General features: G+C 34.5%; 1 protein-coding gene across 1 annotated transcript in view; it reads right to left on the bottom strand.

Annotated features, from left to right (window-relative positions):
• LOC100373147 (polypeptide N-acetylgalactosaminyltransferase 13-like) overlaps positions 1-25,937 on the bottom strand; it is a 109,190-nt gene that overhangs the window by 43,278 nt on the left and 39,975 nt on the right. The window contains exons 2-3 of the mRNA XM_085500962.1: positions 13,421-13,884; positions 3,761-3,926 (exon numbers count right to left, since the gene is read on the bottom strand). Coding sequence (XP_085357088.1) covers positions 3,761-3,926; positions 13,421-13,589 — 335 coding nt within the window. The 5' untranslated portion in view covers positions 13,590-13,884. The remainder of the gene's footprint in view (positions 1-3,760; positions 3,927-13,420; positions 13,885-25,937) is intronic.

Genomic DNA, 25,937 nt, shown 5'->3' with positions numbered 1-25,937 from the left:
CAAGCATGGTGGCTCTGTGTAGCAGATCTCGTCAAAGTTTGAGCACATGAAAGGATTATAAAAAGAAAACAGATTCTTGAATTGCATTGAATCACATCAAAAAAGGTGTCTAACATATTACTTTCGCAATTTGAATGTACTTGTCGATAATGGAAAATATAACTGAGTGCAGCAGATTGAATTTCACATTTAGTTTATTTGCACAGCACGGCAGCAAAAAGGTACATACTTCCTGTAAACATGAAAAGGTATACAGATCCATAATAGCCCTTGGGGTGAAAACGACTTTTCAATCTCATTCATTATGGCACGGATTTGAACATGGAAACCTAAATCAGCCGGCAGGCCACAAGCATGTGATGCAAAAAGCCCTTTGTGGCTTGTACAATGTGTTTACAGATCAAGCAGCCAGAATTTTCAAATTAGGTTGAGAATAATTTTTAAATCGAGGTCATATGAAGCCTTTCAAAATAAGGTCTGTCCCATCTCAAGATCAAGAAGAAGGTTAGTAGTTCATTTTTCAAAAGTCAAAATGAAAAGGTTAAAATCATAATACAAGCAAACATGAACCAATAAGGTAACATATACTGAGATATCATTGTTGTTACTGTACTTTTGTCTAGATGAATTAATAATCACTTTGTGCAACTTGTAAAGCAACACAAGCAGCCTATCGGCTGAGATAGCTCCGCTGTTAACAATGCACATTTCAATTAAAGAACTGAAGACATCATTAGAAAATGAACAATATGTATAGTATCAAAGCAATCAGACTTAGAGTTTTTAACAAGAAGTCGAAAATATCACTTTCTACCAAAATGACAAAAATATTCACCAAAATTAGAGAATTGAAGATATCATCACGAAATGAACAAATCTGAGAAAGGTCTACATGTAGTATCTATATATGTAATATCAAAGCAATTGAACTTTTGGTTTTTAACAAGAAGTCGAAAATATCACTTTTTACCAAAAATTACAAAAATAATCATCAAAATTAGAGAATTGAAGATATCACGAAATGAACACATCTGAGCGAGATCCACATGTAGTACCTAGATATGTAATATCAAAGCAATTTGATTTGCGGTTTTTAACAAGAAGTCGAAAATATCACTTTTTACCAAAATTACAAAAATATTCATTAAAATTAGAGAATTTAAGGTGTCATCACAAAATGAACAAATCGGAGAGAGGTCTACCCAAGGTACCTAAATGTATAATATCAAAGCAATCGAACAATATTACTTTTTAACCAAAATTGACAAAAATATTCATACTATGCAAATGATTTTAGCCTTGCCACTCCCCGCAAAACAATAGTTTGTCCTACAGTGATAAGGCTACTTAGATATACTCGACTTTGGAATCTGGGTCCAATTAGAAGCCATATGTGCTGGGTGGAATGGCTTTACTTTAGGCGCTCACACTTTTGCAACATAGTGCAAATTTCTTGTTTTTAAGTGCATGCATGGCTTTTCAGACTGTCAAAATGACACTGACACTTGATAGTTGATAAATTGATAGTTCTCTGTAGCTGTCAGTTTTCATTTGCTGGAAATTCTATTGGGTGTTAAATGCATACATTGCTAGTGACAACAAATGCACATGTGCGGCCTAATGCTATATAGCATCAACTACATCGAATCATTGACTATTAATGTCTGATAAACAGTCAACACAGGTACAGTAACACCAAATGATTTTACACTGTCAACAACGTTTTCAATGGCACCTAATCACTCCTGATAGCCACACAATACAGTCGCATGTAATGGAGAGTGATTGAAACTGACGCCAGTCAAATTACATCCCTGCCGGCTGGAAGAAAATCAACTGCCAGCAATTACATTGTATATGTCATCAAGTCAATTTTCACAGAATAAAAGGTGTATGTACTGCACAATACAGTTGTTGTTGAAGACATGATGACTGGTACCAGCAGGGAAGGTAGTAACTACGAATCAATCATGATTTGTTGAAATAGATTTTTGACATCTTCTAATTTTAACCAGAGCAACGGGAATCACTAATTACCCATAATGCACTATGACAAACATGGAACAAGAATCAATGACAGTCACATATACGTGTATGAACGACTGTGGCTAAATTTTAACACTAGTGACAGAAATTTTGGTTAAATTAAACTTAATTTATTCCTTGTGATTGGCTATCTTAAAGTCCAAGAAAGAAATTTTGGGTAATTGAATTAGTTTCTGAATTATGAAGTCAGTTGCTTGTTTGTATATTGATTAATTTCAAAATGGCCTACAGAGCTAGAGCTTGGATAATATAGGAAAATCACTGTAGCTTTCTTTTATTATGGAATCATTCATCCAGCAAAATATAAACAAGACATCTTGATTATTAGTTCATGATATGCAAATTATCAGGTTATAGTATGCAAATTATCAGTTCATGATATGCAAATTATCAGGTTATGGTATGCAAATTATCGGTTCGTGATATGCAAATTATCGGTTCGTGATATGCAAATTATCGGTTCATGATATGCAAATTATCGGTTCATGATATGCAAATTATCGGTTCATGATATGCAAATTATCAGGTCATAGTATGCAAATTATCAGTTCATGATATGCAAATTATCAGTTCATGATATGCAAATTATCAGTTCATGATATGCAAATGACCGGTTCATGATATGCAAATTATCAGTTCATGATATGCAAATCATCAGTTCATGATATGCAAATTATCAGGTTATAGTATGCAAATTATCAGTTCATGATATGCAAATTATCAGGTTATGGTATGCAAATTATCAGTTCATGATATGCAAATTATCAGTTCATGATATGAAAAATTATTGGTTCATGATATGCAAATGATCGGTTCATGATATGCAAATCATCAGTTCATGATATGCAAATCATCAGTTCATGATATGCAAATTATCAGGTTATAGTATGCAAATTATCGGTTCGTGATATGCAAATTATCCGTTCGTGATATGCAAATTATCGGTTCGTGATATGCAAATTATCGGTTCATGATATGCAAATTATCGGTTCATGATATGCAAATTATCGGTTCATGATATGCAAATTATCAGGTTATAGTATGCAAATTATCAGTTCATGATATGCAAATCATCAGTTCATGATATGCAAATCAGTTCATGATATGCAAATTATCAGTTCATGATATGCAAATTATCAGTTCATGATATGCAAATTATCAGTTCATGATATGCAAATTATCAGTTCATGATATGCAAATTATCAGTTCATGATATGCAAATCATCAGTTCATGATATGCAAATCATCAGTTCATGATATGCAAATCATCAGTTCATGATATGCAAATCATCAGTTCATGATATACAAATTATCAGTTCATGATATGCAAATTATCAGTTCATGATATGCAAATTATCAGTTCATGATATGCAAATTATCAGTTCATGATATGAAAAATTATTGGTTCATGATATGCAAATGATCGGTTCATGATATGCAAATTATCAGTTCATGATATGCAAATTATCAGTTCATGATATGCAAATTATCAGTTCATGATATGCAAATTATCAGTTCATGATATGCAAATTATCAGTTCATGATATGCAAATTATCAGTTCATGATATGAAAAATTATTGGTTCATGATATGCAAATGATCAGTTCATGATATGCACATTATCAGTTCATTATATGCAAATTATCAGTTCATGATATGCAAATTATCAGTTCATGATATGCCAATTATCAAATACATGTAATTACACACTTACCCATCCATTCGGACATCTGGAAGAGACCGATTAACAGATATTTTATTGCTAGCTAAAAGATTAAATTGGTTAATTTTAAACATCTCTTTTTTAAGTTCTTCCTCCTCTGGTGCTATAACAACCCCCTTGCCCATTTCACCAGGGGCATTGGGATCCACTATGTTCTCTGAAAAAAAGAGGAAATGAAAAGTATTGTTACATATACCACACAATGAATTTACCTTGGATTTACCATTGGTGGTCGGAAATACTATGTTTACTATTTATTTACTATATATTTTTTAGAAACAAGCAGCCTGTCGGCTGAGATAGCTCCGCTGTTAGCAATGCACATTGCAATTAAAAAACAGAAGATATCATTGGAAAATATGTATACTTGCTGTTTTCAACAAGAATTCAAAAATATCACTTTTCACCAAAAATAATCATCAAAATTAGAGAATTGAAGATATCATCACGAAATGAACACATCTGAGAGAGGTCCACGTGTAGTACCTAGATATGTAATATCAAAGCAATATGACTTGCGGTTTTTAACAAGAAGTCGAAAATATCACTTTTTACCAAAAATGACAAAAATATTCACCAAAATTAGAGAATTGAAGATATCATCATGAAATGAACAAATCTAAGAGAGGTCTACCCAAGGTACATATACACCAAGTTTCAAAGCATTCAGGCTTATAGTTTTCAAAAAGAAGTCAAAAAGGTAAAACATTGACACGGACGACAATCACTCATATGATAAGCTCTGCTCGACAAAGTCGACAGCGGAGCTAAAAAAAAACTGGGACAAAATGAATTTCTTTATTCCTTAATAATTGGCCAATTCGTTAGGCAATGTATTATAATGCATATACATAAATGAACATAACAAAATGTGTTGCGTACAATTACAATACAAGTCCCGAAACATTCTTGTGTCATTTGGATGAGACCAAGCAGTACATATATCTCTGTACCCTACATACTTTTCAGTTGAAAATATATTTTAATGTTGAAAGTGAAATATACAGAATCACTTTCATTCCCAGACAGTGGAGGTTCAACCACATGTTATTTAAAACAGTCTTATGAACTCTTCATAGTGAAAAATTAAATGTTGCTGGTTTTAATTCATGAACATGATGATTCTCAACTGAAAAAGAACGCAACAATGAAACTAGTTTTGTAAAATTGTTATTATAACTATAGTTTCTGTATAACCTGGAAGAAAACATGAACAAATAACATGCTTATAAATATTAAAGGCTTTCATCTTGAAATTTATTAACTGTATTTAATATTGAAACATGTTACTTTATGGATTTCTGTGTAACACACAAGTGAATGAATCAGGAAGTTATCGTAAGCATGACAGAAACACAGTGTGATCGTAGGCATGACAGAAACACAGTGTGATCGTAGGCCTGACAGAAACACAGTGTGATCGTAGGTCTGACAGAAACACAGTGTGATCGTAGGTCTGACAGAAACACAGTGTGATCGTAGGCATGACAGAAACACAGTGTGATCGTAGGTCTGACAGAAACACAGTGTGATCGTAGGCATGACAGAAACACAGTGTGATCGTAGGCATGACAGAAACACAGTGTGATCGTAGGCATGACAGAAACACAGTGTGATCGTAGGCCTGACAGAAACACAGTGTGATCGTAGGCATGACAGAAACACAGTGTGATCGTAGGCATGACAGAAACACAGTGTGATCGTAGGCATGACAGAAACACAGTGTGATCGTAGGTCTGACAGAAACACAGTGTGATCGTAGGTCTGACAGAAACACAGTGTGATCGTAGGTCTGACAGAAACACAGTGTGATCGTAGGCATGACAGAAACACAGTGTGATCGTAGGCCTGACAGAAACACAGTGTGATCGTAGGCATGACAGAAACACAGTGTGATCGTAGGCATGACAGAAACACAGTGTGATCGTAGGCATGACAGAAACACAGTGTGATCGTAGGTCTGACAGAAACACAGTGTGATCGTAGGTCTGACAGAAACACAGTGTGATCGTAGGTCTGACAGAAACACAGTGTGATCGTAGGCATGACAGAAACACAGTGTGATCGTAGGCATGACAGAAACACAGTGTGATCGTAGGTCTGACAGAAACACAGTGTGATCGTAGGCATGACAGAAACACAGTGTGATCATAGGCATGACAGAAACACAGTGTGATCGTAGGCATGACAGAAACACAGTGTGATCGTAGGCATGACAGAAACACAGTGTGATCGTAGGTCTGACAGAAACACAGTGTGATCGTAGGTCTGACAGAAACACAGTGTGATCGTAGGTCTGACAGAAACACAGTGTGATCATAGGCATGACAGAAACACAGTGTGATCGTAGGCATGACAGAAACACAGTGTGATCGTAGGTCTGACAGAAACACAGTGTGATCGTAGGCATGACAGAAACACAGTGTGATCGTAGGCATGACAGAAACACAGTGTGATCGTAGGCATGACAGAAACAGTGTGATCGTAGGCATGACAGAAACACAATGTGATCGTAGGCATGACAGAAACACAGTGTGATCGTAGGCATGACAGAAACACAGTGTGATCGTAGGCATGACAGAAACACAGTGTGATCGTAGGTCTGACAGAAACACAGTGTGATCGTAGGTCTGACAGAAACACAGTGTGATCGTAGGTCTGACAGAAACACAGTGTGATCGTAGGCATGACAGAAACACAGTGTGATCGTAGGCATGACAGAAACACAGTGTGATCGTAGGCATGACAGAAACACAGTGTGATCGTAGGCATGACAGAAACACAGTGTGATCGTAGGCATGACAGAAACACAGTGTGATCGTAGGCATGACAGAAACACAGTGTGATCGTAGGCATGACAGAAACACAGTGTGATCGTAGGCATGACAGAAACACAGTGTGATTGTAGGCATGACAGAAACACAGTGTGATCGTAGGCATGACAGAAACACAGTGTGATCGTAGGCATGACAGAAACACAGTGTGATCGTAGGCATGACAGAAACACAGTGTGATCGTAGGTCTGACAGAAACACAGTGTGATCGTAGGTCTGACAGAAACACAGTGTGATCGTAGGCCTGACAGAAACACAGTGTGATCGTAGGCCTGACAGAAACACAGTGTGATCGTAGGCATGACAGAAACACAGTGTGATCGTAGGCATGACAGAAACACAGTGTGATCGTAGGCATGACAGAAACACAGTGTGATCGTAGGCATGACAGAAACACAGTGTGATTGTAGGCATGACAGAAACACAGTGTGATCGTAGGCATGACAGAAACACAGTGTGATCGTAGGCATGACAGAAACACAGTGTGATCGTAGGCATGACAGAAACACAGTGTGATCGTAGGTCTGACAGAAACACAGTGTGATCGTAGGTCTGACAGAAACACAGTGTGATCGTAGGCCTGACAGAAACACAGTGTGATCGTAGGCCTGACAGAAACACAGTGTGATCGTAGGCATGACAGAAACACAGTGTGATCGTAGGTCTGACAGAAACACAGTGTGATGGGCATCTGAATAGTTTGACAATCATTGAGTACATATAGTCAAATATACTACTAATAACATGAGTCTCCAAATGGCAGCTTTAATACACTTCAGACAAGTTGAATCTTAGCGTGTTTCACAATAAAAAGTACTTATGTAACAGCACTTCAAATGGTGAATATATAATTAACATTCATTAGAATGTAGTCTTAGTACAACAGAATGAAGATGTGGCATAGTGGTTACCATGGCAACTACATCGGAGATGTAATCAGGACAAGGCCTAAAGGATTATTGAGCTGCTCTAGAAGCATTGCAATATGCTATATAGGTATTTTTTCTACCATTGAGTCAGTTTATAAAGACAAAAAAGTGATTCATTCAGCCGCTTAAAAGTGATTTGAATATTCCTGGGTAGCCTCTCATGAAAAGAGTCAAGGCACAGTAAATTGCGGAACACGGAGCTGTCACGGTGAATCACAACAGGGGGAGAGATGCTAATATCACTTGAGAACCTTCAAAAATAGGTTTCAGCTCATTACGTGCAGATAGAGCTAGCCAGGATGATGATGTGCAACTTAATAAGCAATTAAATAGTACATAATGCAGTTAGTAAAAGGAGGTCACCTTGTCAAATGTAATTAGATGGATTAAGTAGGTTAAGGTCAAGTTCATGCCATAATTTCAAATATACATGTAGTAGTGATTAATCTCGGAAAACCAATTAGAATGATAGTTTAACAATGAGCTTAAGTAAATAGACATCAATGTATCTCACCCTGTTACTTTGGATATTGACGGTTTATCATGTTACATATGCATGTTCAGATCTTCAACTTTTTCAGATGGGAATTAAAATGTACTAAAATTAATTGAGAAGACAAGAAAGACCCCCCCCCCCCCCACATCTGTATGAATGTGTTCTTGCATGGCTATAAGTAGTTTTTGAGTGCGGTAATTTATGCTCATAATTGGTAGCTGAGCAGCTGTGAAGTTTTCATATTTCATTTGAATGTAAACATTAATGTCATCATTACCAAGCGTTCCTGATTTCCCATTCTAGCATTTAAAAACTATTTTGAATACTTTGTTGGTAAAGTATTGTGAAAATGCTTGGATGGGACCATGCAATATTTTTTCTTTGCATGCCAAAAATGAGTATAAAACTCCTGAAATAATGCAAATCAAAGAAAGCTTAGAAAGAACTCCCGTGTGCTGAGAGTATTGAAGACACATCAAAATTAATTCAAAATTACTTGTACTGAGATATTGATGGAAAAGCTGAAAACTAATTATGTAAATCAGGTAACTAATATGAACAGAACAGAACAAAAAAATTATGAATTATTATGCTAATTAGAGAATTAATATTAATCAAAATTAATCAGGCCTGTCTATTGTCCTAGAGCATTTATGTACCAAATTTTATTCAAATGTGATGATCTATAATTGAGATATCAGTGTTAATTAATTATGTTAATTAGGTGATTAATAAGCATAAATATTTACCAAAAACTAATTGGGTTTCTGCATAGTTCCCTTTAAAAGTTTCATTAAAATCCAATTTGAGGTTCTTTATATATCAGTGGAACATTATGCAAATTAGGTAATTAATATCCAATTAAAACTAAGGTGTCTGCATAATACTAGAAGATCTACGTAGCAAGTCTCATTGAAATATGATGATATGATGATTACTACTTGATATATCCATAGGGTCTATGATATATCAAAAGCTGAAAATTAATTAATTATGCAAATTAGGTAATTAATAAGGACTCATATTACCCTAAAAACTATCAGGTCTGTGCAGTGTCCTATGACATCTATGTACCAAATTTCATTGAAATGTGATTACTACTTGAAATATCAAAAGCTGAAATTTAATTAATTATGCAAATTAGGTAATTAATATGTACTCATATTACCCTAAAAACTATCAGGTCTGTGCAGTGTCCTATGACATCTATGTACTAAGTGTCAATGAAATGTGATGATTACTACTTGAAATATCAAAAGCTGAAAATTAATTAATTATACAAATTAGCTAATTAATATATACTGATATTACCCTAAAAACTATCAGGTCTGTGCAGTGTCCTATGACATCTATGTACCAAATTTCATTGAAATGTGATGATTACTACTTGAAATATTAAAAGCTGAAATTTAATTAATTATGCAAATTAGGTAATTAATAAGTACTCATATTACCCTAAAAACTATCAGGTCTGTGCAGTGTCATATGACATCTATGTACCAAGTGTCATTGAAATGTGATGATTACTACTTGAAATATCAAAAGCTGAAAATTAATTAATTATGCTAATTAGGTAATTAATATGTACTCGTATTACCCTAAAAACTATCAGGTCTGTGCAGTGTCCTATGACATCTATGTACCAAGTGTCATTGAAATGTGATGATTACTACTTGAAATATCAAAAGCTGAAATTTAATTAATTATGCAAATTAGGTAATTAATATGTACTCGTATTACCCTAAAAACTATCAGGTCTGTGCAGTGTCCTATGACATCTATGTACCAAGTGTTATTGAAATGTGATGATTACTACTTGAAATATCAAAAGCTGAAAATTCATTAATTATGCAAATTAGGTAATTAATATATACTCATATTACCCTAAAAACTATCAGGTCTGTGCAGTGTCCTATGACATCTATGTACCAAGTGTCATTGAAATGTGATGATTACTACTTGAAATATCAAAAGCTGAAATTTAATTAATTATGCAAATTAGGTAATTAATATGTACTCGTATTACCCTAAAAACTATCAGGTCTGTGCAGTGTCCTATGACATCTATGTACCAAGTGTTATTGAAATGTGATGATTACTACTTGAAATATCAAAAGCTGAAAATTCATTAATTATGCAAATTAGGTAATTAATATATACTCATATTACCCTAAAAACTATCAGGTCTGTGCAGTGTCCTGTGACATCTATGTACCAAGTTTTATTGAAATGTGATGATTAGTACTTGAGATATCAGTGGAAAAGCCGAAAATTGATTAATCATTATGCAAATTAGGTAATTAATATTGCACAGATTTTTACCCAAAACTAATCAAATCTGTGCATTAGTTTGGAGCATCTGTGTGCCAAGTTTCATCAAAATCCAATGAGTGGTTCTTAAGATATAAGTGGAACAGTCATGGAACAGCTAAAAATCAGCTAATTATCATGCAAATTAGGTAATTAATATGCATGGATTTTTACCAAAACCTAATCAAATCTGCGCATTGGCCCAGAGTATCTATGCACCAAGTTTCATCAAAAACTGATGTATGGTTCTTGAGATATCAGTGGAACAGACAGACACACACACACCCATACATACACACACACACACACACACACACATACTTGTATTGCAATATGTTCCGAGGACTCCACTGGATTAACTTTTAATATAGTTGAATTAACTTTTAATATAGTTGCGATATGAACTCGATTAAAACGCGTTCCTATATAGGGTTGCGTTTTAATTGGAGTTTAATTAAACTCAATTACAATGCAATACAATGGAGAATTGCATTTTAATTAAGTTTAATTAAACAAGAGTTGAATATCCCGTGACTGAACATAGAAATGTTTGCGAAGCTTAGGTTTAGTATCGGGGTAAGGTATGGTATAATTATATTAATATTAATATAACGTGAACCATACCTTCCCCCGATACTAAACCTAAGCTACGCAAAACGTATTAATAATCGAATTAACTATTAATATAAATTATGTTTTCCGAGGACTATGAAAAAGGTCCTCGGAAGGTGTGTATGTCCTCGGAAGTAGCTATATATCTGTATTTTTGTCCTCGCAACATATAGCAATCCAAGTACACACACACACACACACACACACACATACATACAGACACACTAACTGCAAAGACTCCCTTTTTGTGCTTCGCACACGGGAGTCAAAAATATCAGAACACTTTGCATGGAAAATACTGACTGAAATTTTGAAACAATTGTAACAAAAATTGACAAGAATAATGAACTCATAATAATTACATAACAATGGTAATTTTAATACATACATGTATATTTATGTTCTTCAAATAATACTATAGTATGTACAGTATTAATTTAATTGTCCCTCATAGAATAATATAACATGAATTGTATAAAAATTCCTACAAAACAAGCCATGCATGGCACAAGATATCTAGTTTTGTTTATAGTAATACAACTGGAATATAAACATTTCAGGAATATGATTATGATGATTGTTTAACATTAAAATGACTGACATTTGTATCTGATCGTCAAATGAGTATTGGAACAGCATTAATTAAAACAAACAAAATACTATTGAATAATATTGAATACATTTATAATGAATATATAAAATTTGAACATAATCTGTCAAAGCTTGTCAGAGATATGGCTCTAGAAGCCCATTCATTAAAACAAAATGGCCACCAGTCAGCCATTCTGAATCTGATCTATAAAATACAAGCCATGCATGGCAGTCCCCGTTAGTTATCAAATTTAAGATATATATTTTGTTCATAGTAATATAGCTGGAATATAACCACGTCAGGAATATGATTTTTTTAACATTAAAATGATTGACATTTGTATCTGATCGTCAAACAAGTACTTGTTCATATTGAGAAATATTGCTCAGGAACAGCATTCAAAATCAGCCATTTTGAATACATGTGTATATATATATATAACATGATGTATAACGAATATATAAAATTTGAATATAATCAGTCAAAACATTTAAGAGATATGGCTCTAGAAGCCCAATCATTAAAACAAAATGGCCGCCAGTCAGCCATTTTGAATCCAATCTGAATAATAAAATGATGTACATCAGGAACCTGTAATGTCTAATGTATGTTATAAGTTTGAACAAAATCCATCCATAAATGCAAGAAATGCTTGATATTAGTGGATTTTTTTAGCACAAAAATAGCCACCATTCGGCCATTTTTAATATGGTCGTCAAACCAATATATTTGTGTATTTATGACATGATGTATAATGAATATTTAAAATTTGAACATAATCAGTCAAATCTAGTCAGATTTATGGAATCATATTCTTTAAAACAAAATGGCTGCAAGTCGGCCATTTTAAATCTTATCTGAAAAACAAAATGATGTGCACGAGGTCCTATAATGTCCAACGTATATACGAAGTTTGAACTAAATCCATCTGTAAACAGCTGAGAAATGCTTGATTTTGATCATTTTTTAAGCACAAAAATAGCCGCCATTCGGCCATCTTGAATCAGATCGTTAAACAAATTGATGTGCATATGTATCATGTATGATGTATGAGTGAAGTTTGATTGTGATTGGTCCAGGCATTTCTAAGATACAAGCTCGGAAGCACAGAAGCACAGAGGTCAAAACATTCCTCGTTTTCGAACTAATAATGGTACAGTCAATGTTTTTCCTCAATAAATACTACATGTACTGTATTAATCTCAATGTCCCTTAGAAAATAATATAGCATGAATTGTATAAACATTCACAAATAATAGTGCAGTAATATATACCGATATAAGCAAATTAAAATGCTTGTCAGATTTGATTTATTAGAAGACAGTGTTCATGCAAGAAAATTTATGACAGATTCATTATTTGTGAGGGAAATATTTTGACGAAGAGCAAGCAAGCCATTCAGATAGAGATTGTACATTTATAATTATCCATGAATTTCAAGCAATGCAAAGAGGAACAGTAGTATGATATTACACCAAAATGCTTACAAATTGTATTGTTACTCAGATGAACAGGCACATACATGTATACTTAGAAGTTTTCATGAAAGTGGGCTGCTACGAGAGAAAGATTCCATCACTGAATTCAAATACTCATCTGATATTCAGAAAAAGAATACTAATGTTGAAATATGGTGTTTATCGTCCAAAAGTATGAGAGTCTGCCAAACACTGTACATCATATATGTGATGAGACGGATTATACTCTATAATTACTAAAGTGCACAAATGTAAGTTAAACAAAATATATTCACAGCCTCCCTAATTTAATAAGATGAATCTGAGCCCCACTGAACAAGTACAACAAAATAATGGCTAATAGGACAGGGGCATTTCTTTTTCTGATGAAGTTGATAGAAATATCTAGCGTTAAACATACCTCTTCTTGATTGTAATGGTTCTCCAGGCATAGGACCTCCATCATTACAAGGTTTATTGGCAAGACTATTACAGTCACTGTAGTAAAGTAACAACACAACATCAAACATAAACCATACCATTGACGTGGCCAGTACCACTTTACAGTACATAAATCGTCTACTTCCCATATTGGATGACTATAAATTCTTTCTAAAATGATGTGAGATCCACACAGCTGATCTGGTTCCTGCAGTGATCAACCCAATGACAATGAAAAAGGCAGCAAAGGTGACAAGTCGGTAAAAAGAAGATTAAGCAGATTCTAGATTCATACAAAAAGTGTGCATCTCGCTTGAAAGGAATTTGTCAGTTGCTATGACGACTGCATCACTGAAGTCACCATGTTAATCAGCACTACCAGTTGCTATTCAGATTAGGTGGTACGCAAGATCCTCATTGTGTCTGAGATATAGTCCTAGAATCCTAGATTCAATAAAAAAAGAAAAAAAGAAATATAAACTGAATTCTGCTGAATGGCTGAATAGGCATACTCAGGATGTGATAATGCAACATTAGATGTCACGTTGTTAACATTTTAAGCACTTTACCGACAGTAAGCATGATTCACAAAAACATGGTTAAAGCACCCAGATTGTTAACATAACAAAGAAGCATTTTAATTGATGCAATTTTCTGGATAACTGATGCAGTATACAAAATAACATGTCAGCTGTATGCACAGGAATTGAGTTAAATTAATAGCAAGTCACGTATCTAGGGTAAATGGCGAAATATCTATGAACTTTTAGAAGGGTTCAACTTTCTGCTTTGGCAAATACAGCTTAACACATACTCTGCTATGCACACAAACTTAGGACCCACAGTGCAAGATACAAACACAGGTGAAAGGAGCAGAAATTATATGGACTGTAAATAATACATAATGTATTTAAAGAAAGTTAGTTTAGCTTGATTAGTTTGTATATGCTTACATAAATGACAGATGTGTCTATTGTGAAAATATCCTGTATTTTCCTGTATGATCCAGTGTACAATAAAATCAAAGTCTTCTATTAGAGACGTACATGTACTTTTAATAGAGTCTACCTGACATATTAGAGACGTACATGTACTTTTAATAGAGTCTACCTGACATACGCAGGCACTCCATTCACTATTAATTCTAGTTGTCAATGCACATCACCTCTACACCTAACTAAATGACAATCCAAAAGGCATTCAGTTCTTGTTGAATCTAGTTAAAGTCTAGTAAGGTACACACTAAATTGGGTAACAAATCCTGCGAATAACTGCAAGATTTAGATATTCATGTAGTCACTGGGTTCTTTATTACCGATAATCCACTGCGATTTAAAACGAAAATGCATATTCGTGAATAAGCGAAACTTTAGATATATATTAGAGAGAACATTCTGATTGACCATATTTCAATTTTCACAAAATAATTTATCGAGTCATTAAATAAGCTATGTTTTGGCATTAGACTAGTTAGTGACATCATAATTTTAAATTGTGTGCAAGGTCCAATAAGATTTCTCACTCAGAGGGTGTAACTATTCGATGTCACTGCTACTATATGATACATGAGATAAATACAAATCAGTATGCAATTTACATGTGTTACCTCCACCAGAACATATCACGCATACATGTACATATACTAAGTTTCAAGAAGAGAGTTGAATTCAGATTCAGAGAGAAATATTGAGAGTAACATGCACATATTGAGAGTACATCTGTAAGTTATCATGTATGGACTAATGGTATTCTGTAATATGCAAATGATCATTCATTTCACATCTTGTTTTCACCAGAATAAGGAGTTTTGAATTTTTTTAAGAGTATAGGAATGGAAATACATGTGCCAAGGCCAGATGCTGGTAATGCTATGTGCTAGGGAATAACAAAATGATATTATGAGAGTGCCACAAATTATGATAAAACACTGCCTTACACACGTTAGTCAATTTATACAGCCAGCATACTACCTTCATGCAGACATGCACATTATTTTTATAATAACCTTATAGGATTAGAAGCTCATGCTCCTGGGAGTAAAAGATATGACCTACATTTTGTATTTTATAACCTCATTTAAGCATGTCTGGTGAAGCATCCATAGTTGTCACATGTATTAAAAGCATATGATCTATTATTGCATTCAAATGTATAGAAGCACCCAGTAAGCTTCTGATAATTTGTGGCATGTACTGTATACAGTTCACCACTGCCATGTCAGTTTTAGTTTTTAGAGCAAAATATTTGTTTTCAGGACAATTTTAAAACCCCTATGAGTTTTGAATGGTCAAATACTCAGTTGTCATTAGAAATAATAGATGCTTACAATGTATTACCAATAATAAAACGGCTGTTAAAGGGGAACCGCTCAATCCCATTGATTGCACCAAAGAATCATGGGACACTATTGTTTATGTTGTTTACAATGTTAATCTATCTATTGTTATCCATTGTTATTTTAATCCAGAACATAAATTTGTTGTGAAATTAGGCTTAACTGAAAGGTGCCCCTTTAACAGTTGTGAGTTACATAATCTACACAGCTGTATTTGTGATATAATAGATGTTCAGAACTAGCAAGTATTAGCCTGGTGTATTGTTAATTTTTCATAATTATGTTTCTGGGTTGTATTCTTTCCTGCTGAGCTATATCACCTACAATTTTCTTAATTTATGAGGTTAATGGATTCAGTCAGAGAAAGTAAATCTTAGCAGATCAATATTGTGGAAAAACTAGAGTGCAATATCAAGACAGGTTTAAAGAATTGTAACTATCCCACCTGGTAAATAAATATAGTAATACACATGTGTTGATTTAATAATCTGAATTATGGTTCATTAAACTTTATGGAATCATATTAAAATTTATGTCTGATTAAATGGTGGCTGTAATGTGTCTTCTGAAAACATATTGTATGGGATTTAGTTGCATTCAATAATCACATTGTACGGGGTCTTACAATATGAATACATTGTACGAATGCATGAAAGAGTCAACCCTTTTTATGGCGTTGAATAGTCAATTATAGATTTACAATAGTATAAGAACAGTTTCTAATAAAAGTTTTTATTGGCTTGGTGCACTTCAAAAAATACCCATATGAGACAGTGCCTGTATTATGAAGCTATGATTTCATAAGACTGATTTTCAACACTGAATGTAAATGCCAGTTGATATGAATAATTCTATAATAATGTGTTTGGAAGCTATGATTTTAATATAATGAATGTTGATTTTTGAATGATGGCAATGAATGGGGACTTGCTTTGCAAATTACAAATGTTGCTGGAACATACATGTACATGGTTGTATCTTGCCCTCATCCCTAATTCTTTTTTTTCAAATGAACAAGACATGAATGTCACAGTCCCCGTTATTTAATTATAAAATACTCGTGTTAAATAATACATGGAACATCTGCAAATAATTGAATTAATATGTACTCTATGTGGGTACAACTCATCATAAAGTGATTTCCCTTAATCTGATAACTGAAAACTTTCATTGACCCAGGTCCAAAAACTCAGAGTACACAAGTGCAACTTGACTTCTTTGTTAATTCAGGTCTGTATATTACCAGGACCTGGGTTTGTTTCAGTATCACCACTATAATTCCCATCAAAATGTAGCCCTGACAACCCTCTACATTTTCTACTGCGATTGGTAATGGTATGACCCATCTGTCACTGATTCAGATCAAGGTCATGACATCACTAAAAACCCTAGCATTACAATCTAAGCTACCAGTAATTATTTATTCTGAGCATGCTCAGTTGTTCTCTGAGAGAGGTCTGAGAGAGGTACACATCTAATACCTATATATGTAATATCAAAGCAATTGGACTTGCGGTTTTTAATAAGAAGTCGAAAATATCACTTTTTACGACAAATGAAATATTCACAAAAATTAGAGAATTGAAGATAACATCAGAAAATGAACAAATTTGAGAAAGGTACACATGTATCTATATTTGTAAACAATCAGTAATATGAACAGCTCTGCTGTGTTGACTTTATCGACAGCGGAGCTAAAAAGTGAGGCAAAGCAAAGAGACACAGTCGTTACATGTACATTTTTGTATGGTTTGAATTCTGTGTTGTGTATATTACATGGGACCCATATAAAACTGTGGTTTTATTAAATTATTTAGAGATACCCCGGTAAGAACATTTTTACTAAATATTCATGAATATGCTGTCTTCTGACAAACAAAAAGAGTCATCAATTTATTTTCTGACATTCCTCCATTCAGGTTTTCTAGAAACTCTGCTGCGAGATTATAATCTTACCAAGAGGCTATCAAACTGTCAAGCGATTTTTCTTTCCACCTAGGAGTCAATTAGATTAATATGCACCAAAAAATACTCAACGAGTCTCTGAAGAATTCATATACATGTACATGTATGTGATCGTATTATAGAAAAGACGACATAATAGTTTCCTATGAGACATGCAAATAAACAGTTCAATGCAATAGCAATTTATAATCCTAACAGGTTATAGAGTCCTATCAAATACATCATTCTAGTGCTTTTTAATTTTAATTAGAATATATTTTTAGAAATATTTAAATCTGTAGCATGATAGATTCATTCTAAGCAGATGTATACTGCATACAAAAGTAGGTACTATACAGTATTACATATGTACTGCACGGGGAGGGTGTGGGGTTCTGTCATAGTATTAAAACACCTTGAATTTATATGTTGTACACTGGCCAATAAAAAACAAATAATTAAAAAAGGTTTCAAGAAAATGTTCCCAAGAAAATGGTAGTTGTATTACAGGTACATGTCATGTATAGTGGCAACCATTTTTGGTTACTAGAACAATTTTACTAACATAGTTGAACTCTAGTGACCTAGCCTTTGTTATATAATATTATTCCCTTTATCATAGTTTGTTTCAATGTGAATATGCATTGTCATAATTAATTTTAAATACAAACAAGTTTTGGGGTTGAAACAACAGTGGGGAATCAGTCTACCAAATGCCCTTGATAGAAGTAAATATCTTACAAAAACATTGGTGACTAATTCGTTTAATTATTTTAAGGGACATAAGAATATATTACACAAAATGATTTTCACTCAAAAAAGACGTCAATTCTTGTAATATTAATTTTCTTGGACGGCATTGCTGCTTCATCAAAACACCGTCCCTCAACAAAGAGGGACTGTGGTCGAAAGTGTCATCGTGTCACTGATCAGCCCGAATCGGAGTCAGAACTCAAGAAAGCATCTTGTCGTAACATAAACCAGCATGTGTTTTTCATTTTTTTTTGATGGACCAGGTTTTCTTAGTTTACGAGTAACTTTTAACAATATAAACATGTTAGCACCAGCGGCAGCCATGTTGTTAATGTTATGACTGAGTGGAGCTTGCACAGAACTTTTAACGAGAAGAAGACAGTGATTTGTACAATTCTCTCTTAATCTATTTTAATTAGCCTAGTCGTTAACCCTATAGAAAAACAAGGTCACGCGTAGCTGTTTATCGTCGCATTTTTATTAATATTTAGCACTTTTCTAAGTACAAAATTAACTATGTTGTTTTGCTAGTGTGAAGACAACCTTGCAACATTTGAAAATGTGCAAAAACAAAAACAAAATGTCCAAAAATATTCCACGAACCTGGGTCTCATCCTTAACAGCACCTTTCTGAAGAGTGGTACATTTTTTTTATTTGGTAATTTCATAAAAAGGATTACATAGCTGTAAGCAGTAAATACATGTAGGCATAACTTACATTATTACATATGTACTGCAGTTTATTTTGATTCATTCCTGAAATCAAAATCGGTATTTCCACAACCCATATGCAAATGAGGTTTGAGAGCAAACAAAGTAGTCCCTTCAGGAGTACAGTTTTTCGAAATAAACAATAATTTGAAGTATGATATTTTCCCCTTGGGGTACATGAATATACTTGCCGAGTGAAATAAAATTTGAACAACAGTAATGGTACTTTTAGGCAGTCACTTATTTTGGCCCAAACTAATTTGCATATCACCCATGCAATAATGTTTTCGGTATTTTCACGGTCGATATACAAATGAACATGGTATTTTCATTGGCTACCGAACTATTTTTATTTTGTAAATACATTTTCGTTTGCTATTTTTATCCAGTTCAAATCGTTCAACAACATTTTTGGCATGTCAGGTGTACATCACATGGAATGTATGTTGACCACCTGGAAACTGAGTTTTATAAACCTTGAAGGGCTCTCAGAAGATCCACCAGCAGTAAAATCAGCGATTACTATGCAGCCGCAACCATCAGCATCGAGATACCAGGTTTCTGCTGGCGACGTTGCGGCGTTACTCAGTTCCAAATAAAAATTACCAACGCCAAAAGAGCAACATTTTAATCAATCAATCAGTCAATCCACGACCAGCAAGCAACATCACACACAAAGTTGTAGCGTGCAGCTCAGCGACAACCGCTGTCGACGAAAGTCATCCCGTCAGTGGAGTACCGCAGTTGCACAACATGTTTGTCGATGCACAATTCTGTGGCGGAACTTTTAACTTCAACATAAACTGTGCATAGTCGTCCAGTTTAAGTTCTGATTCTGTCGCAGTCCCAACTAAGTTATTTATTTGGACAGTGACTCAGATTAGACGTCTGATTATTTTAATTTCAAACAAACAGTGACACGCGTTCTCCGGGCGCGTTCTACACTGACACGCGCTGCTAGGGCGTAACACTTATTTTGGAACATATTAATGGGCAATGGGGTTCCCCGACCTAAATCCCGGTTTGCACGTTCTTTCTTTAATACGAAATAATCAAGTATGGAACATATGTAATAATAACAGAACCCCTAACCCTCCCCGTGGCTTTCTTTGCGTATGGAAGTTATTTTCACTCGAGATGCAGTGTATTCTGCTGTACTTTCACTCGCTCATGAAAGTACGGCCGCAGGATACACCGCATCATTTGTGAAAGTAACTTCCATACGCAACGAAAGCCATGGGGAGGGTGTGGGGTTCTGTCATATTACACATACATTGTACTAAAGTTACAAAGTAAAAATGTGATGGATATTGACGTATTTTCTGCAGTGGACTTCCAGTTTTTCCATATTCAATGCTATATCATATTCAAGGTGGTAGTTATATCTAACTTGATTCAGGAATACTGGGAATTCAGTGTGGTTTGATATCATTCATCTTCATGGTATAAATGTGCCTTTTGCTAGCAAAAGCAGATGGTTATTACCTTGCCCGTACCATCAAAGATGGAAGGGAAAGGTATATTAAGGGAAAAATTTTGTCTGTCGTCGTTAATAATTGTTATTGTGTGCATGATAATTTTACTAATTCTATTCCAAACTTCATCAAACTTGGTCACCTTGTTCATCAGTATAAAGTCTTCCCTGAGTTTGAACAACAGATGTCCTGTATGAAAATATCATGCAAAAATTGAGAAAAACTGATAAAATATTTTGACTGTTTCTACTTGACTGATCACTGGTGATACACATCAAAGGTCACTGATCTCAGTGGAAATATGCATTGTTGTACGTGTTCAATGAAGCAAATGATTTATCTTGTAATAATATCCTTGGTAATGTATCTCAGAATCCCTTACTGGGTTTCAAAACCAACTCATGGAGAGATTGCACAGTCTGATACACATTTGCAAACCTACCAATAAATCTTTACAGAAAACAAGATGTCAGAAAATCAATATAAGCACTCCTATGAACTGGGTGCCAAACTTTGATCAAGATCTGAAGCTAATAGAAAATCTGTTTAGTTCAAAGTTATCAAATCAAAAACAATACATAAAAAATACATAAAAAGCAAAACATTTCATCCACATTTTAAAAAGAAAATTGTTCTAAAATATATGTATTCTGTATTTGACAAACAGTTCATTCAACAAATGAAAACTCACAGGAATATGTTTCAGCTATTAGAACAGAATGATAGAGTTTTTATAATACTAGTTTAAAAACTCGCTTCAAACAAAGATTGCAGTGTTTGAAGATGTAGGTTCTCAGGAGGCAACAGTACTGTTGACTTCTCCCTCCACTGGACACCAACTAACTATTTAAGTTGATTTGCATACAAAGCAGAGCTTGCAACATGATAGCTATTCATAAAGGGTGTTTTTTTACTTTTGTTTTTACTTTTCATATAATACAGTAGTCACACAATGAGGCAGTTCATATTTGTCTCAGTGAATCATTAATTTTTGACAGACACCTGTACAAAATACTTGGACTAAAGCCAGCTAAATTTTTCTGTTATCTTGCATGTTTTATGAAATCTATTCACGTCTAAATGCAGCACTTTTTTTTTTGCAATGAGGCATTTGTTTTTATACTAAAATATCTGAATTACTTTGAATAAAGCTGGAAATTATGTCCCTTAAAATAATTAAACAAATAAGGCACAAATGTTTTTGTAAGATATTTACATCTTTAAAGGACATTCGGTAGACTGATTCCCCACTGTTAGTTCAACCCCAAAACTTTTTTGTATTCAAAATTAATTATGACAATGCATATTTATATTGAAACAAACTATGTTAAGGTAGCGAGAAAGGAAATTTTCACTTTTTTCTTGATTTTTCAAAAATTGATAAAACGGTTACTTTAGACCTTGATACATCACCCCAGGTTTACAAAAGATCGAAATTGCGAAATAACGTTGCTCAAATTAGTGTTTTAAAACACTAGCAGAAAAGACTACAACTGCAGTTTCGTGGATATTTGCATAGTGTTTATCTTTGAAAGGGTTTAAATGATAACATCTTATCTGTATACTCTGTTGTTGACGATTCTGATATAACGGGTGATAAGCTTCCAGTTGCAAACAATGCATGTTTATCTAACGTCCATTGTCAGCATTATTGTCAGTCGAGACTTCGTCGGAGAAACATGGTCATACAGTACTCATTTCGCCCAACCTTCCGCTTTTACATCGACCGCTTATCGCTTAATTTCCGACCACGCGGTCTTGTCCGACCGGAAACCGACCGCATTTTAATCGCGTTTTTTTTTTTTCGCTCGCTCATTGAAAACATTGACCGCTCGCCCAAACACTGAAAACTGGCACATGGGTGGTCGAAATGGTGGTTTTGGTAGTAAAGTGTGAACATACAACTAGTATTAACTATTATTACATTCTGAACGACACTTCAAATCTAATAGTTGTATTACACTTGTATCGTGAAAGCAACTGAACTAGGACCTCTTGTTACATGTTTTGGGTGCTTGTTCTAGATGTAATATTTTTTTTTTTATTTTAATGAGACAGTTACGTGAAAAAAGCCTAGGTAACTCCTTTTGACAGAGCAGAGAAACGAGGAAATGTTAGTGATTAATTCCAAAAATAACGATACCGAATCCACATCGGTCCACGTCTGGTAAAATTTGACATTCAATTTTTAAAATTAAGTCACGATGATTGAATGAGCTCGGTCTATACCGTATACGTACCGCAAAAGTGTTCCCACAAAAAATATTTACGACTAAAAACGGCCACATGCCCTAAAAAAATCGAACAGAGCTTGACATGTATGAATAATTTATTGGGCTTAAAAGAAAAACGTGTCAAATTTAGTTATAGCCATAACTATTTGGTGGCCAGTCGATGAACAATTCAAAACTCAGGATTCACACGGAAGTCCTTCAGGGCTGAAAATCATCGACGCTACTCTGATTTACTTTATTTCACAACTTGCAGAGAAAACTGATTCGCGTGAGCTCTTATGTATCTTAGCCTAGTATTTTCTTTTTGAACTAAGGTCAAATTCCATCAGTTTGTCAAAATATATGTTTTTCAGCAAATAATTTTGAAGCCTGTCACAGCACAAAAAACTATGTGAATCGACGCCGGTGATTGGATTGTACGACGACAGTCACGATCATTGAATGAGCTCGGTCTATACCGTATACGTACCGCAAAAGTGTTCCCACAAAAAATATTTTTGACTAAAAACGGCCACATGCCCTAAAAAAATCGAACAGAGCTTGACATGTATGAATAATTTATTGGGCTTAAAAGAAAAACGTGTCAAATTTAGTTATAGCCATAACTATTTGGTGGCCAGTCGATGAACAATTCAAAACTCAGGATTCACACGGAAGTCCTTCAGGGCTGAAAATCATCGACGCTACTCTGGTTTACTTTATTTCACAACTTGCAGAGAAAACTGATTCGCGTGAGCTCTTATTTATCTTAGCCTAGTATTTTCTTTTTGAACTAAGGTCAAATTCCATCAGTTTGTCAAAATATATGTTTTTCAGCGAATAATTTTGGAGCCTGTCACATCACAAAAAACTATGTGAATCTACGCCGGTGATTGGATTGTACGACGACCCTTCAATTAGCGTCAAATATGCTTTGTTACAACATCATTGCTTGGCTGAGAGTCACCTGATCGGAGCACGAACTGGGTCACAGAACCATATTTGTCCGTATTATCAACAGGACTTTGCAAAATAACCACACCCACATTTTCAATCTTTTTTAGCGCGGAAGTTGCCAACAAATGTAAAAAAAAATCGTGAATTTCATGGATTCGAATAAAATAAAGCAAGCGATTGATAAGGATGATTATTAATATTTTCCCCCGATGCTCTTCGAATTTTGATTTTTTTTATTTCAAGGTAAGAAATGGCTAGTTGAAGTTGCATAGTCTTCAATGCAGTTGTTTCACCGCGAACAACTCTAGCTCTGTTTTGGGCATGGTTTAGTTTTGCGATGTAAAATAAAATATATATTAAAATAATAATACTTGATTAATTATTTGGGGTTTCAGCCCACAAATTACGGACATGATCTCCATGAATTACGGTCAATGTTTGTCTTCTCTCGGCTGATTGTCACGGTGTTGATCGACGCCCTTCCTAAACTCAGTACGGAGAAACCAACGGGGATCGACATTCCAAACAAACAATCAAAATTATCAACGAAAGACGAGATTTTTCTAGATATTTACAAACATACTGTCATGACAAACATATGTAAAATTAACAAATACACAAAGAGGTATAATATTAGGTTTTATTTTAGGCTTAGAAATAGTTTCTTTCACTCAGCCCATGCATGTAACTGCCATTTAGCTTTACGGTCCTTCAGCATCGGGGGAAAACAACAATAATTATACAAAACACATTGCGAAGACTCAATAATCAGGAAAGAAACCCCAGACAACCATGTCGTACTTGTGTTGAAATACATTTTGTATTTCATGTCAGAATATTGTTTATAATAAAATATTCAGTCCAAGCCAAATCGAGGTCAAAGGGTCAGGTTGCGTGCATATAACTATATATAGTTAAAACAAAAAGTATTTGAACTTTTGTCAGCTGTTCAACATCTATAAAAACCAGAAAGACAATTATAAGACAATGTGAACCTCGGAAATTATTCTGTTAGTCCGAATTTTAAATGCGCGCAAGCGAGCAGGTGGGCGGTGATATTTCAGGGTTTGCACGGTCGAAAATAAAGCGGAAATTGTCCGATCGAATTCAACAAGCGGTCGCAAAAGCAAGAGAAAAAGGTGATTGGAAAGCGGAAGCGGGCGGGAGGTTGTGCGAAAGGAGTACCGGGGTACTGTAACTTTGCACAACTTTCTTTTAAATCGTTTTATTTTCCAAGTCAATATTCTATTTTACTAATACATTTTTTTTTCTAACGCAATGGCGAAGAAAAGAAAGAAAGCGTTGACAGACGAGACAAAGAAAAATCTGCCACTCAGTGTCGCACTCTGACACAGCAATTTTTTTTTCAAACATCGGCCATTTTGTTTCACCATGAAAACCGTTTTATTAGATGTCTTATCAGAGACACTTGAAGGATTAGCTTGTTTGTAAACTGTCAGCGTGTACAGTGGGACAGTAATGTTTGTCAGAGGATTATCCCTCGTTGTTCGTTTGCATAACAATGGAAAACCCGAACGTTCCTGGAGTACGGACTCAAATGCCAGCAGTTTTCTTCATTTTTCACGCTTGAACTTGAAATTATTCATTATCTGACACTCTTTATGAGTTCTATGATATCAGTGGTTAATATGTTTGGTCATTTTTAGTGTATATTTATAATAATGCAGTAAATCTACAGTGTTTTATTAACCAAAAATGTTTTTCGCGTTTTTCTCGAGTTGAAGTTTTGATCGAGAACGACTCATTGGGACCGCCGCCAAATCAAGTGCGTTCGGACTAGGACATTCAAACTCGCAGTTATCGTTCAAAAGATAATGATGGTGCGAAATATGTCTGGGTTTTTAAAGAAAATGCTTTGTCACAGAATAATAGTCTGTTAAAGGTGCCAAGTATGAAATAATTTGGGGACAAAAAAACAAACCTGCATAGAAATCGGAATAATAGGTCTTTTGATTATCGGAGACGCATTTCGATGGACTTGATTACGGACAGTGCATGACGTAAATTTCACCTTGAAATCCCGCAGTGTGCTCTCGCAATCGCGGACTTAGTAATTTTTACAAGATTCGCCATTTTTGATGTCACGTG

The sequence above is a fragment of the Saccoglossus kowalevskii genome, chromosome 7 (genome assembly GCF_978046115.1).
Source record: "Saccoglossus kowalevskii chromosome 7, keSacKowa6.1, whole genome shotgun sequence".
NCBI lineage: Eukaryota > Metazoa > Hemichordata > Enteropneusta > Harrimaniidae > Saccoglossus > Saccoglossus kowalevskii.
Note: the sequence above shows the minus strand (reverse complement) of the source record. Positions and strands in the feature narration are given on the sequence as shown.